This window comes from Acinonyx jubatus, chromosome A1, assembly GCF_027475565.1.
Source record: "Acinonyx jubatus isolate Ajub_Pintada_27869175 chromosome A1, VMU_Ajub_asm_v1.0, whole genome shotgun sequence".
Taxonomy (NCBI): Eukaryota; Metazoa; Chordata; class Mammalia; order Carnivora; family Felidae; genus Acinonyx; species Acinonyx jubatus.
Window position 1 is genome coordinate 29,194,662 of NC_069380.1, and position 16,118 is coordinate 29,210,779.

Genomic DNA, 16,118 nt, shown 5'->3' on the forward strand with positions numbered 1-16,118 from the left:
GCTCCTGAGGCCCCTCATGAAGATTCTGTTATGAGACGTCCTTTGTATTGTTTTCATTACTAATCGGATAGTTCCCCAACATTAGGCAAATGAGAGCCATGTGAAGACCGAGCCCTTTTATGCACTTTAAAATATGGTTTACTGGGGCACCTGGGTGGCTCCGTTGGTTAAGCGTCTGACTCTCATCTCGCCCCAGGTCACGATCTCACAGTTCATGGGATTGAGCCCTGCATTGGGCTCTGCACAGAGACAGTGTGGATCCTGCTTGGGATTCTCCCTCTCTCTCTTTCTCTGCAAATCCCCTACACATGCTCTCTCTTTCTCTCAAAATAAATAAACATTAAAAAATATATGGTATACCATGTCATATAAGAATGATCACTTGGAATCGCCAAGGAGGACCAAAATAGTTCCAACTCCTTTGGCAGAGAAGGAATAGAATCTGTATTCTGGTCACAAAGCTATACAGGAATGAGAGACAGAAAGGGTTGTGGATTCAAATGATGCCTACCAGACCCCCTTGCTGTCTGAAGCATGCGGGCGGTACCCACCAATTCGGAGGAGATGCTCTGTTTGGTCACGGTGCCCACTTCAGGAACACGAGCCTTCACCTGTGCTTTGATGTAGCACTTTTCTCCTCCAGCAAAACGGATTCCGGTGATGCCCTAGGAAATAAAATTTTATCCATCCATCTATCCATTGGTTCATTTACTCAATGTGTTGAGTGTCTACCGCGAACCGGGCACTGTTCCAGGCGCTGGGTATGGGCATGAACAGAACAGATGGCATGTCTGCACTCACGGAGCTTACCTTGTTGTGTTATTTACCAAAAATAAAAGGCAGAGGGGAAGTCAGGTGGTGGTAAGTGCTATGGAGAAAAATACAGCAGAGTGTAAGACAGGAATGACAGAGGTGGTACTTTTGACAGTGTGGTCGGGGAGGCCCCAGTCAGGGGCATGTGAACTGAAACGGAGTATGGTCATTGCTCCGTTAACCCAAGCAGGCTCAGATGAAATGCTGCCTCGTCCAGGCAGCTTTCTCTGACCCTGATTTCCCGTAAGCTCTCCAGTCTTCATTCCCTCCTGTGGCACTTAGTTCTCAGTGCCTGTGCGGTCACTCCTGGTCAAGGTCCTGGCCCCACTCAATGATAAGCCTCTTTGACATTGGTATCGGAATCTTTTATCTTTCTGGTGATCCCACGAAGGTTCTCAAAAGATGGGGGCCCAATTAATTAATTCCATGGATTCCGATTTTTCCCAGGTCACCCAGCCAGGGAAATAGCAACACTTCGACAACACCAGGAACTGACCTTTGTTCCTAGACCTTACCTGAGGACTCAGATGTTTTGTTCTTGTCCCCTGTGTGACACAAACAGTGTCTCCTTGTCAGCCTAGGGACTGGCCTTAAGGGAAACCTCGTCCACGGGGCTCCGGTGTTGGCTGACAGCTCGGTGCCGATGCTACCTCGGGTGCATCAGGCACAACAGTACGTTCTGTCCCAAGAGTGTTTCCTTTCACCCTGCTGGTGAATTTCATGACGAGTGAGTGGCCAAAAGCAGTATGAAAGGCCTACAGATTTTATGCCCGAACAACATAGACACCAACAGAAACCCAAACCCCTCAACTTGTCAATCTGTTCAGTTGGGACAAATGTCAGGAAGATAAGGACCTTGTTCCAGCATCAGTGCCGCACAGTGGGGGAGGAAGAGCATTTAGAAACCTCCGGGGCTTGGCTCAGGACACTGCCCTCCTCGGTGAAGAACAGAGTCAAATGTAAGTCATGCTAGAAGACACTCGTGGCAAGTTGCACCGTTTGTAATCTGAGAGCCAGCAGCCCTGCAAACGCTGGTGACAGAGCAGAGAGCAGAGAAGGAAAGGCTCGTTCTTCCTGAAGCTCCTTGTGCTCTCCCCTGTGGCCTAATTGGCCATGATCGCACATGTGACATGTTTGTCTTAGCATCACCTCTCACCCAGAGAGCGGTGGTAGCAACATCCCCTCACTCTCCAGGAGGAGGGACTCCAGGTTTACCGTGCAACTTCTCAACTCACTGCACCAAAGCCACCTGGACAGATTTTAAAACCATGGATGCCTGGGGTTCTCCCCAGAGATTCCCGTTTCACTGGCCTGGGGCAGTGCCCAGACAGTGGGATGCTTCAAAGCTCCCTGTGTCGTTACAATGTAAACCTGGGGTCGAGGACCATCGGGTTAGGGCGAAAACAACTTGTTCAAGGTGACAACGTTCTTAAATGACTGAAACCACCTGCTGTAGACTGACTGTTTTTGTCCCCTCACCCGAGTACCTATGTTGAAACCTAAGGCCCAATGCGGTGGTATTTGGAGGTAAGGCCTTTGGGAAGTTAAAGGCAGAGCCCTCGTGAGTGGGATTAGTGCCTCATAAAAGGGACCCCAGAGAGCTCCCTCACCCCCCTTCTGCCACGTGAGGACACAGTAAGAAGACAGGCCAACTATGAACCAGAAACTAGGGCCACCATAGACCCTCATCAGCTAGTGCCTTAATTTTGGACCAACCAGCCTCCAGAACTGTGAGAGGTTCCTGCGGTTTAGAAGTCACTCCGTCTATGATACTTTGTTACGGCAGCGTGCGTGAGCTAAGACACAGCCTTTGAATCCAGGATTCTTCTATACCACCAGCTCACCAATTTTCCTTTGCATCAAAATCACCTGGAGGACTTGATAAATAAAATAGTGTTGGGCCCTGCCCCCGGAGATTCTGATCCAGGTCTGGAGTGGGGACTGAACTCTGCACTTCCAATAAGCTCTTAGGTGCTGCCGCTGCTGGTGGCCTAGGGAACACGTTTTGAGAACCACTGTTCTCTGCTCTCTCCTGCAGACCTGCTGCTTGTATTCTGCATGCACATCTAGGGCTCGTGGTTTGAAAAACAGAAGGCAGTGGGGGGAGAGTACTGCTGCCCCCGTGCCATATGTCCTTTTCACTTCACACCCTTATATCCTCTGAATGTGAGGTGCGAGGGGGAAACACCATATAACCGTCGCCATATCCCCCAAGGAGAGAGCTGATTCTGTCAAAGGATTCACAGCCCCGATGTGAATCTCGTGTTGAGTTAGTTCTGACAGTCTACACACTGCAAAGAGAGCCGAAGCCCCATAGGGATGGGTCCTGTGGGAAGGAATTCACACCTCTGAAACACCTCGTCTGGCTACACATCCATATCACGCAGCCAGATCTTTGAAGAGATTAAACAGCAGGAATGGAAAAGCACAAGAAAGCCAAGCAAACCTCCTGCTTCTGCAAACAAACAAGGCCTCAGAAGCTGGTGATAATGAAGAAATTTGCTAACAAAGATAATGAGGGAAGAGTCCAATGCTCTCACATTCTTTTAATAATTAAGAGTCAGGCAATCTCATTGTAGCTGCACAGTTTTTCTTTCTAGAGGATCTCATAGGATTTCTGTGGCTTCAACCAGAAGTCCCCAACAAGTTCCCAAGAGGGCACTTTAGAAATCGTTCAGGGAGTTCTGAGTTGTCACAAAGACTGGGGCTCTCCTGGGCTTCCTCAGGCAGAGCCCAGGGATGCTGGGCCCCAGAGAGCCCAGGGAAGCCCCGAAGACCTGACTGCCCTGGGGCCTGGGGGAAAACCTGATTGTAAGTATCTGTGCCTACACTCGAACACCCTTTTACGTATAAAGACAAAGCGACTTTTGGCAAAGTTTCCATGTATGATGATGACATTCTTAGGAATGCAATTACTATGAAAATAGAGAGAAGATGGTAGTTTTGCTCACTGTTTGAGAAAACAGGCTGGTATTTAATCTGCCAACACACGCTTAAATCAGTCTGCATTTTAGGCTGCGGCACTGACAGCAATTCACCTATGGGAGCAAGCATCTGACTTCAGGATGTTTTTGAGTTCATCAGGCTGAGCATGAACATATTGAAGTCCAAGTTAGATTATAAGTTACTCTGGTTTTACTTTTCTATTCTGTTTTAGTTGGGAGCCATGTTGACTTTTTAAACTTTTTTTGAGTATGGTTGACACACAATGTGACATTAGTTTCAGGTGTACAACATAGCGATTCAACAAGTCCATACGTTATACGGTGCTCACCACAGGCATAGCTACCATCTGTCACCATACAACCTATTACGATACCATTGACTCTACTCCCTATGCTGTGCCTTTCATCCCCATGACTTATTCATGCCATAACTGGAAGCCTGAATCTCCCACTCCCCTTCACCCATTTTGCCCAACCCCTTATCCCACTTCCCTTTGGAAACCATCAGTTTGTTCTTTGTAGTTATAGGTCTGATTCTGCTTTTTGTTTTTTACTTTTTGTTTATTCATTTGTTTTTTAGATTCTATATGTAAGTGAAATCATATGGTGTTTGTCTTTCTCTGTCTGACTTATTTCACTTAGCATAATACCCTTTAGGTATCTATCTATGTTGTAGAAAATAGCAAGATGCTATCCTTTTTATGGCTGAGTAATATTCCACTTTATATCTATCTATCTATCTATCTATCTATCTATCTATCTATCTAATCTGCCTATTGATCTGTACTACATCTTCTTTATTCATCTAATGATGGACATTTGAGTTCCTTCCATATCTTGGCTATTGTAAATACTGCTGCAATGAACACAGAGGTGCATGTATCTTCTCGAATTAGTGTTTTCATATTCTTTGGGTAAATACTCAGCATGAGAATTATTGCATCATATGGTATTTCTATTTTTAATTTTTTGAGGAAGGGTTTCAATTTTTTGAAATCACTAACCTACCTATCTGTGAGGTAGGTTATGCTATTTTATTTTTCTCTAGCTTTGTAAATTAAAACTTTCAAATATACACAAAGTTAAAAGAAATTGTGTAGCAAACACTTGTATATACATATCAGTTTATTCTATCTTAATTTCTAACCAGGGTTATTATTATATAAATGAGTCATTAAGTCTGAAAGGGTTGGCTTAAACCAATAGCATTGATACTTTTGAGGGCAAAACTTTTTAGAACGTAACTCACGCACTCTGAACAAACCCCTTTTTGTATTCCTTGGGGTACTGACGAAGACCTTCCTTGACCCAACTCCAGTCAGGTTCCTCTGAGTCCTCTTTTTGCCTAGGCCCTGACTGTGGGCTCTGTCTTGGCCAGTTTATTCCAGTTTTAGCAAGTATCCTGCTGAGTCTGCCTTGATATCTGATCACCTTGGCTTGGCTTCAAAAAAATCCTGTTGGTTCGGTTTAGCAAAGAACTACTGTACCTCTTAGTAACTTTCTATCCACTGATATCCCCACTCTGCTCCTTGGCTATAAATTGCCCCTTTTCCTTACTGTATTCAGAGTTGAACGCAATCTCTCTCCCCTACTATAAAACCCCACTGTAGTAGCTTCCCTTGAACATGGTCCTCTTCCCTTCTTTAACAAGTGCCCTGAATGATTTTTCTTTCACACTATGGAGACTGGAGTCCTCTGTTCAGTGCTATTCCCTCTCAGGAGGGTTTTCTTCCTATTGGCTCTACTAAAACCTTGGTATGGTCCTAGGTTACCAGGGGAGACTGTTCCCTTACAGTTCAGAGCCTTTCCTCATCTGGCCCCTGCCTCTGCTCCCCTTCCCCACCATTCTGCCATGTTGGGCTACTTAGAACTCAAGAGCAGGCCTGTGCATTTGTATTCAGTATTCCTCTGAGTCTCTACTTCTCTGCTGGTTGAAATCCTAATCATTCTTTGAGACCTGATTCAACTGTCACAACCTCTGTAAAACCTGCTTCAATGCCCTCAGTGCACGCAACTGCCCCCTTCTGTGACCCACAGCACTGCGTTTATAGCTCTGTGGCAGCACATCTCCCAGGCTGACCCCAAGTCGCTTCTGTGAAGAATGTCTGCGCCCCCCAACCCACCCCTCCCCCACCCCCCGCACCCTGGCCTGGACTGTAAGGTCCAGGAGGGAGGGAGCAGGTATCAGTCATCTTTGCATCCCTCATGCTTCATACTGTCCCATGCACACAGTAGGCCCTGAAAAATAAACACCTCTTGGATCTGACTGTTGGTTTAATGTATAGGAGAAAGTAATAGTGCCAGTACCATAGTGGCTGATTCATGTGTTTTCAAAAGTCCAGGCTTGTTTAAACCCATAACAGGTTCTATCCATCAAAAAAATGTCCTACTCACCAGTTCTGACTTAGAGAAATGTGGAAGCTATCAAAGAGAATTGATCAGCTTATAAAATATTTGTGGCCCTGTTGGCTTATGAGAACAAAACACAATCAATACCATTATTAGAACCAGAGGATTATAAAACAGAAATATAGGCCTGGGATTAAAATATTTTAAAAGTATACTCCTGATTCATGCCCCTTTGAGAGAGATGGATCTTTTCTCATTCATCTGTGAAGCTACCTTTGCATATCTTGATACTGTGGCACATCATAGGTATTCAATTTTGTTCTGGATTGAATGATGTGTGTGTGGGAGTCACATTTTATCATTTTACATTGAGTAGTACAAAGAAAAAATGCTTTTGCCTTGTCCTGGGTCTGGCTGTAAAAGCCTTTAATAGGCCCAGAGAAATTATCTTTCTGCACTGACCAGAACCATTTGCAAAGCTCTGATTAAACGAAGTACACCGGTCACATACAGGGCTGCAGAGCCCGCCCCCTCCCCCTTCCCCAGGCAGAGCAGAGCCAGTCTCTGTCATGAGCAATACCTAACAGCACGGGAGTCCAAAGGTTAGCATCTGTTTGGTATTCAGTAGGACTTGTGAAATGCCTTTTGGCATCAGCAAAGGGAGTTCTTTCATTCAAATGAAAAGCATCTCTGGTTTTTCTCATCAATCGGCACAAGGTGGGTCGATGAGATGTGTGCAGGCCAATAAACTATCAGAAGAGACATTATTTTCAAGTGCCTTTTTTCATTATGGAGTCTCACCTACTCCATCTACAGATTTAACGGGAGAACACAAACAGTGATGCTTCTTCCCCGTCTTAGAACAGGAAGAGAAGAAGATATTTATGGCCAACAGGAAAGAGGGCCAGGAACGATACTGTGATGCAGATGTCCACTGAAGCACAAAGCGTAAGGGCTAAATTGCCTGCAAATTGAACTTTTGAAAACAAATGTGTTCTCCCCTTTCAAAGCAGACGCGAATGTTTTATCAGTAATTGGCCACGGTCGGAAAACATAGGATTATACTCCATGCTAATTTTCTGGGTGAAATGGGAAATCTGAAGAATTGAGCAAAGTATGTAAATAGATCCCACCTGTTGTTGATAAGATTGTTAAGTCATTACAGTTTGCCTCTTGTCTCTAAGTTCACATTTCAGACTTTGCAACATTCTAGGATACTGAGTCTTTTATTCATCATGTTATAGAAAGCTGCTTGGAAAGAAATAGCTCTTTCAAGTCCTTCTGCCAAGACTTTATATAGTTCCAAGAACTTGTTCTTTTCAGTGCCAAGGTGTTGTGTTTTTCATTCTGAAAATATAAAGGACAAAGAGTGGGCCTTTCTCAGAGGGAATATGCATGGGGGTCAGTGGCACCTTGACTGCCATAAAGAATGGTTACATTGGGATGTGTGTGAGATGCTGCTTCTCTGGGGATTAGGAAAGTCTTCTGGACTTGCCTGGTTTAACTCTCTAAATGTGTGAAATATACTTACATTCTGGAAATCATTAACTTCAATTGCTTCTTCAGCTCCACTTCCCATTTTAAAGGTCTCCAGGTTGTTCCCAGCATCTATTTCCATTGACCCATCTTGTAATTTCCCATTGATACTCATGGTATAATGGACATTGTAAATCTGGAAGTGAACATAGGAGTCAGTGATGCTTTCTTTTTAGGGCAATTCAGGGCTTATCTTTAGACCTGCAGTATATGAAGTAGCTATCATATTTGTTAGAGATACACTGAATCATCGCTAGTAGTAACAGATTTAGATATGAGGACTTCATCCATACACCCATCACTTAATACAATGATTTCTTTAAAAATACCTTCAAAGTAAAAGCTTTGGTAGTCTCTAATACTAATTCAAATAGCTCAGTGATTTGCAGTCCTGGCTGCATATAAAAGTATCTGAGGAGAGTCTCCACCTACCATGCACGCGTTTCCCCTGAAAGAATCAAATCAAAACCTGCGGGGATGGGGCTTGGACACAGATCTTTCTTTTTCTGAGTCAACTCTACTTTGCAGCCAGAGTTAAGACCCATCGATGGATAAATGGTTAACTGGATTGTTAACAAGTCTGTAGCTGGCGCCTCAATTTGAAAGTTAAAAAAAATTTTTTTTAATGTTTATTTATTTTTGAGAGAGAGAGACAGACAGAGTGTGAGCGAGGGAGGGGCAGAGAGAGAAGGAGACACAGAATCCAAAGCAGGCTCCAGGCTCCAAGCTGTCGGCACAGAGCCTGACGCGGGGCTCCAACTCACGAACAGTGAGATCATGACCTGAGTTGCTTAACCGACTGAGTCACCCACGTGCCCCAATTTGAAAGGTTTTTAAAAATCCATTGGTTAAGATTGGGCACGGAGTATGGTATATAGTCAGGACTGCAGGCAGGACTGGGATATGCCTGATACAGGCAGAACAGCATTTGTGGAGTGCAAGTTCAGTGTGCACATCTGTTTCAGCTCAAAGTGGGAGTTAGTCATTTTAATGACTATGGGACAGGCAGATGGTATTGTAAGGCATTATGTTATGAGACGTGTCGGGGAAGAAGGGACAGAGACTTGGCCTCAGCAAAGAGCACTGGCCCAGGAATCAGAAAAACAAGTGGCCACCCCACTTATCCCTGGGTCTTGAGAGTTGCTTTGGGCATAAAATAAAGAAGTTGGCCCTCATAGACGGTTCTCGTTTGTGTCCTTGGAGCTCTGAGGTTTCACAGTGGTGGCCCACAGGTGAGGGTGGCAGAGCAGGTGGGGCTGTGATGTGGTCCTTTCTCTCCTGTTCATCTGCAATTTAACTAGGTGGCTCTGCTTGTTGTCTCTTTTATGTTTTGGATTTTTAAGTAAGATCTTAAGAAAAATAACTCCATGAAAAATATATATATTTTTAGTTTATGACTAAATTACATGGTCCAAAGGGCTCTCTTAGTTTAGACAACTTGTTAGTATACTAACTTAAAAAATAATTTACACACTGCTCCTGCTCAGTATGCTGCTGCCATGCTAGAACTTTCTCTGTGTTGTGGAGTAGTGGGTGGGTCTTGTCTTCCCTTCCTCCCCCTTCCCTCTCCTCCCCTTCTCCTATCTTTCCTCTTTATTTTTCTGACTTAGAAGCATATGTGTGTGTGTGTGTGTGTGTGTATACATACATATATATCTTATATATAACATACAAGATATAAAATCTTTAAAGAGGAAGGACTAAGGACTGATGAGAGCCACTTGCTATTTAGTGTCAGGCCAGTAGGTCAGAACTGCAAATAGCTCAGATTCAATTCAAGTCCAATTTTCTCCATCATTATGAAGAAAGACGGCTACATGGACAAACACTGGAAGTATTTGATATTACTGGATCATTACTTGTAGAAAACTCATTATCACAAGACCCATGGAGCACAGTTTTATTTTACCAGCAAAGAAGTAGAAATGGCTTGGCTAGCCAGTACCCTTTCGGGCACCGGCCTTCATTCAGTGGAACAGAAGATACCAGCACACTGTTTCAGCTAACCGTGGGTCAGTGCCCTTCCTTCCATCCTGGTGAACTTCGATCCCTGCAGCACACTGTCTTCCGGGCTTGCCTGATCCTGAGAACCACTTCTGGAGTTTCTGATTTAGGGGGGCTGGAGCAGCGCCCACCAGCCTGTGTTCACTCTGCATCTCAGGTGGTCCTTCTGATCAGCCCAGTTTGGGAAACCTGTTTTCTTTGGCTGGGTCCGTGCTTTTTGCAGGTAAGTTTTAGAAAGCAGGCTCTGTTCTGTCCCTGTGCTCTCTGAGCAGCCACTGTTCACATGGGCTAAGGATGACTGTCAAAAGGAGTATAGCAGACAACATTTGTGGGAGTTCCAGCCACAAGCATCCTTCACTCATGCAGTAAGAGGCTGTGTGTGTGTGTGTGTGTGTGTGTGTTTGCGTGTGTGTGAGAGAGAGAGGGAGAGGGAGAGAGAGAAAGCATTGCACATAAGCTTTTACTATTAAGGCAATGCAAGATCTCAGAAAGGAACAGTTTGTAAGTTCTTAGCAGATCTTAAGGAGACAAAATTCTAACACTAGGAGAGTGGTTTGTGGTCCTAATTTTACTTCCCTCCACCACCACCCCACTACCTTTGTGCCAGCAGAAGCTCCCTAACTAGACACAGGTATTGCATCATTTGTTTTTTTATTATTTATTTAGGTTAATTAATTACTTAATTGACAGAGAGAGAGAGAATGAGGGGGAGGGGCAGAGGGAGGGAAGGAGGGAGAGAGAGAGAGAGAGAGAGAGAGAGAGAGAGAGAGAATCCCAAGCAGGCTCTGCACGCCACACTGAGCCCCATGCAGGGCTCAATCTCACAACGGTGAGATCATGACCTGAGCCAAAATCAAGAGTTGGGACGCTTAACCAACTGAGCCACCCAGGTGTCCCGGGTATTGCATCATTTGTAATGTAGCTTTAGCCCATTCTTTATGAGGAAGACACTGTCTCCATGGGGCAGCAGTGAGAGGTCTGTGCCCTCCTGAAGGGAATGGCGGGAGGGTAAACAGTCCACAGTTATTTCCAAAGTACTGGGCCCTATGCTCCGAAGGAGACTGGGCTGGTGGAACAGGAATCACCTTGTCTGCTCTGAGCCGGTGGAGCTGTGGGGCATTTTCTAAGTACAATGAAGGTTATTGTTTGCCAAAATTCTGCTCAATACGGTGCTTTTTACAGCCAAGAATATTTGCTAATGAGTTTCTAATGACGTCTGGGTTCTATAAGATGAATTACATAACATTTGGGACAATATCTAGGAAAATCAGTCTGAGAACAAAGGCCCCAAGCAATGATCTCATCCCCTCATCCCACAAGGTAGGATGGTCAGCTATCTCATATAGGCGAGGCTATCCCAGATTTCAATGCCTGTTCCGTTTACGATAACGTGGGTGAGACCTGGCTTCGGAATTTGAGCTCCGTCCCTTGTTCCCAGTTATTAGCACTCTGATGTTTCCACAGTCCTGCAGCTGACTTCCAGTAAACCTGTCCTTAGGGGATTTACCCATATGAAAGGGATAGGAGGTGAATTACAGCTGGTTCTCCTCTATAAGCTAATATAGAAGAACAGAGGCATGGATAATCCCCAAAGAGTGGGCAGTCCATTTGGTGGGGGATATCTTTTTGTTTGACAGAGACTTACCCTTCTGGATTACATTATGTCTGGGCTATTTACACTTCCAGGGAAAGTGGCCCTGTGCATGTACTATGCATAGATGGTGCCAAACGTACTCTATTTTGTGTTTTTTGTGATTTGTTTTTCAGACTTGGGTGAGATAGATCAGCGCCAAAAATTTTGGGAGTAAAAAAATGTCTACCATGATTTTCTACATTCTTCTGCCTATAGAGGAAATAGCAATAACTTCATTTTTGGCCAGAAAATGTGATTCACTATTCCTCTGTATTCTTAGAATTTAATACTGCTTGCTCTCTTGGACCAGACTCTTGGGGTAAAGTAGAAGATGAAAAGAGGGAGCCCTACTTTAGTCAGTATGATCACTCCATCTCTCTTTTTAGAAGCTTGTCAGTTAGTTGTGTTTGCCTTGAATAATTAAATGCCAAATGGTATTCATTTTAATATACATCATGCCTAAAATCTTTACCCTCCAAAAAGCAAAGCTATTTTTATCTCCAAATGACCTGTACCACTGAGGTTCTGTCATCGAAAAGACAGCTTTTACATTCGAATACCATACAATTTCCCAAAGGGTGACAATCAGAAACCCTGCTATTAATGGAGATGTAGATCTTGAAATTGTTCTCCTGTTCAGATTTGCTGCTTTCAAACATGAGCATTTGGCCTAACTTTTCTATTTAAAATACAAATACATTACAGCACTTTTCAAATACACACAAAAATACTGTGCAATTCTGATCTTACAAATCGATGCTTGTAAATTTGATATAGTCTCTAAAACAGACTCAGCGCTAAATGGCATGATTATCTACAGTAGGCATTTGAGTTAAAAATACAAATTATGCAGTGACTGCAGAAGATGTGATGTGTAAAATGGTTGAATTGCTTTCAGCACCATTTTCTCTAAGTACTGGAATTCGTTCATGCTTTGAGTTTCATGGTTGGGGGGGGGTTCCCCCCGCAAACAGCAGCCACAGCTCCTCTGAGGGAAGTGATTAAGAAACAGCCCTTTGTGTGCACCCTGGAGATGGAATTCTTTTCCATTAGTCGAAATAAGCTTATACCAGGCCTGGCAATGGTCATCAAGATAAAATATCCCCCTTTACATAGGTGAACAAAATTCAGAGTATTTAGAGAACACCCTGGAACTCTGCCCAGTCAAGCTAGAAGCAGTTTTTATACTCCTTGAGAGATGGTGGAGCTATAAAATAGTTACATACAAAGAAAGTGGGACAGCAGTTAGTGAAACATTTGCCGTTAAATCACACGTGACTAGGCCAGAATTGATTTTTAAAGAGATTTGCCACCTTTAAGGAATTTCTTTTCCTTAGGGCAAGAGAGAAGGGAGCATTCATGGATAGGTCTTATGCAATAAACAGACAAAAACTCCTGAAAATTCAGATTCATCCCCAATACTGGGTCTGAATGTTACTCCACTATCTTTGTCCTAGGTTCTTAAAGTCACAGCCCTTCTCAGCTGGGAGAGGTCCTACAGATCATTGAATTCCATTTCTAACCCAAGGGATGAGGCCAGAGGGGTGCGGTGCCTCACCCACAGTCACACAGTCACACGACTGCAAGCGATCTGCTGAGACCGGCAGAAAATGGCTTTCCCCTACCTGTCCATGGATTTTTCCGCTACTCTACCTTTTAATATTCTCTGTTAAAACCCTGAGTTGCTTTTCTACAAAGTAGCCAAGAGCAGAGAGCAGCGCGGCCGGCCGTGTAGGAGGGAAGAAGGGAGAAGGTGCCCCGAGGGGACCCAGAGGAAAGCTCCAGCTGGGGCGAGCCGCCTGCTCCGGCCCTGCGCTCTGGCTCCACCTAGAGGTGAACGTGCGGGTAACAGCGAGGACCCCGCCGCCCTGCGCGCCTCCCGGCCCCGCGCGCCTCCCCGCCCCGCGCACCCGCTCTCGCCCTCGCCCTCGCCCTGGGGTCCGCACTCCTGAGCGACGCCCTCTGGACTTACGTGATTGTCGCTCCCCTTCCAGAAGTAGAAGGCCCCGATGGTCCCGAAGAGCAGCAGCACCGCCCCCGAAATGAGAACCACAGCTCCGAGCTTGAGCAGCCGCGCGGGGCTGGAGGGCTTCACGGTCACCGTGGCGTACGCCTGAGGACCCGGGCCGGGGGTGGGGGGAGCACGGGTCACGTCTGCGCCGCGCCGCCTGGGACTCGGGGCTGGGGTGGGGGACGGCGTGCCCCCTTTCGCGGTGCTCCCTCCCGAAGGTCCCTTGAACTCAGCGTGGATGTACGATAAGCAAACTTTTGGCGGAGCAGGGCCATCGCCCCGCGGCTCTGCACCCTCCGCCGGCCACAGTACGCCTGCTCCTGGGTCCCGGCCCACGCTCCCCTTCCCACTGGTCTGCGGATCCCGGGCCCCCTGCACACGCGCATATTTGGGGACCCACCTCCCACATTCGGTGGCACAAATCCCTGACTCCGGGCAGTCGATCCAGGCACCCGCGCAAAGGCCCGGCCCTGCGTGTCCACTGACTCGGCAGCGGGACCGGGGTTTCGGAGCTGTACTCACCGGGGGACTGCAAAACTCGACGTCGTCAGGCCCCACTAGGGCGATGGGAACTTTGTCGGAGTTTTCTGTCATAGCTGTGGCCGGAGGTGCGAGACGCTGGGAGGCTCCGCGCGCGCCCTGGGCTCTGTCCCGCTGCCCCAAAGCGCCGGGCATTTCAACGCCGCGCACACGCGCGTGCACACAGCGTGCCCCGTCCCGCCCGGGCCAGCCCCGCGGTTCCCACCCCTTCCAGCGCCTCGCCCTCTCTCCTCCCTTCCCTCTTCCGCCGCAGCAGCAGTGTGAACTAGTCCTGCATTCCGGATGTCCCCCCTTCCCGCTCTCTCCGGTCTACTGCGCCCCCGCCCCAAACACCCTGAGTGTGGCACGGTGGGGTGGAGATGGGGAGGAATGGGTAGACCGGGAATGCTGAGTCCTGCGATCTCAAGAAATGGGAAAATGCGAGGACTCTTTTTACCATCCAAGCATCTCCTAAAATGTCAGAGGACTCTACTGTGATACCCAGCTGGAGGCCCATTTCCTGCCTTTGTGTGTGCCCTGGGAGCTGGTGGAACAGGACAGAATGGAGAGCAGAGTTTGGCATCGCTGGAGGGCCCCTGGGACTAGAGCATGGAGCAGGGCCTTGGAGATGGCCCTTGCCACCCCTGTCTCTAGGAGGTCTAGGAGAAGGTCTAGCAGGGGGATACAGCGGTAGCAAAGGTGAAAGCCAAGCAGAGGGGACTTGGGGGAAGGAGCTGAGGAGATCAGAGTAAGAGTGCCTTCTATTTGGTTGACTAAGTTAAAGAACAAACAAATCAACAATGGCAACGCGGGCACCCCCCCCCCCCAAAAACATTATGTCCAAAGGAATAACTAAAACATGTATTTTTTAAAGAAGCAGAACGGGGAGAGTATTTTTTCACTTTGGAAATGCCATCTGCCAGTACTAGGATGACAGTGCCTCATTTGGAGCCAGGCTTCATTAATTCATATGGAGTTCTAGCTTTGTGCATAGTCCTCTGCTGGGAGCAACGCATGCGAGGGTGCAAGGGAAGAACTGAGGTTTCCTGAGCCAAGGGAGACTGGATGGGCCCAGCTGCAGCAGGAGGAAGTGCTTGTCAGCATGGCTCAGCAGGGCTGGGAAGGTGGCAAGAATGGAAGAGACGCCCACGAAGAATCTGTAGGATTTGGCAGCTGCTGGGCTGGGGAGAGAGAGGGCCTCCCATACAGTGCTGTGGGTGGGTGAACTGGTACAGCCCTTATGGAAAGCAATTTAACTCCCAAATGCAAAATCCAATTTCATTTCTGTGGATCTATCCCACACATGCACTTGCAAGGGTGGAAAAATCCTAGATATGCAAGGATACTCATTGCAGCATGCTCATTAGAACAAAGGACTAGAAACATGTTGGGTGTCCGCAGCAGAGAATTTGTGGTACATCCTCACAGAGGGCTCTTGGCAGCTATTTAAAAGAAGGGAGCAGCTTTGGATTTCCTGATGTAGAACACCCCCTAACATATTTTACGTGAAAAAAAAGCAAAGGATGGAAAATATGCATAAATGCCTCCATTTGTATAAAAAATGCAAACAAGAATATATGTATGCATATGCTCTCCAGAAAGATAGACAAGGTACTGACAGTGGGGGTTGCCTCTGAGGAGAGCCATGTGGCTTGGGGACACCATGGAAGGAAGATACTTGGTTGTGTGCCTTCTGGAATGTTTTGAATTCTGTATTGTGAACATGTATTAACTCTCCAAAACATGAGTGAATAAAATAATAAATAACAGTGAGTCGGGAGTGGGGTGGGGAGGAAGGACATGCAACACCTGGAGACTGTTCTTTCAAGAACTTTGGCATTAAGGGGAAAATGAAATAAGGAGGCTGGATCAAGGGAGTTGGAGGATCAAGGAAGTTCTCCCTGCTCCCCCTGCTCCCCAGCTAGGAAGACCTTTGAAGGCCACAGGGACGGGGCAGAGAGGACAAAAAGATGGGTCAAGCAACAAGATAAACCTTGGGAAGGAGAGAGAGACTAATGGGACTAATCTGGACGGTTTGGGGACATGTGGACTCTGAGGAAAGGCACCCAGAGGGAAGGGTGAGGAGAGGGAAAAATGCAGCTTTCTATCTCATTCATACAACAAATGACGCACTATGTGCCAGGCAGAACACAGGAAGTGGCTGATTGAGGCTTGAGGGATGGGGGTGAGGGGTGCACGGGGAGACCATGGCATCCTCTGAGCACATTCTCTTAAAGTGGCATATTTTCAACAATTTTAAAGTAATATATTTCCGTGAGGATGGTGGGCAGTGATGAGACGACAGTAG

At 46.5% G+C, this 16,118-nt stretch overlaps 1 protein-coding gene across 2 annotated transcripts in view; it reads right to left on the reverse strand.

Moving 5' to 3' along the window:
* Positions 1-14,037, reverse strand: part of CNMD (chondromodulin) — a 32,977-nt gene extending 18,940 nt beyond the window's left edge. The window contains exons 1-4 of one of the 2 annotated variants that reach the window (XM_027064954.2): positions 13,814-14,037; positions 13,253-13,393; positions 7,639-7,779; positions 552-665 (exon numbers count right to left, since the gene is read on the reverse strand). In XM_027064954.2, the coding sequence (XP_026920755.1) occupies positions 552-665; positions 7,639-7,779; positions 13,253-13,393; positions 13,814-13,966 (549 nt within the window). In that variant the 5' untranslated portion in view covers positions 13,967-14,037. The remainder of the gene's footprint in view (positions 1-551; positions 666-7,638; positions 7,780-13,252; positions 13,394-13,813) is intronic. The other variant, XM_027064953.2, reaches the window with a different exon arrangement.
* Between the last annotated feature and the right edge of the window lie 2,081 nt (positions 14,038-16,118).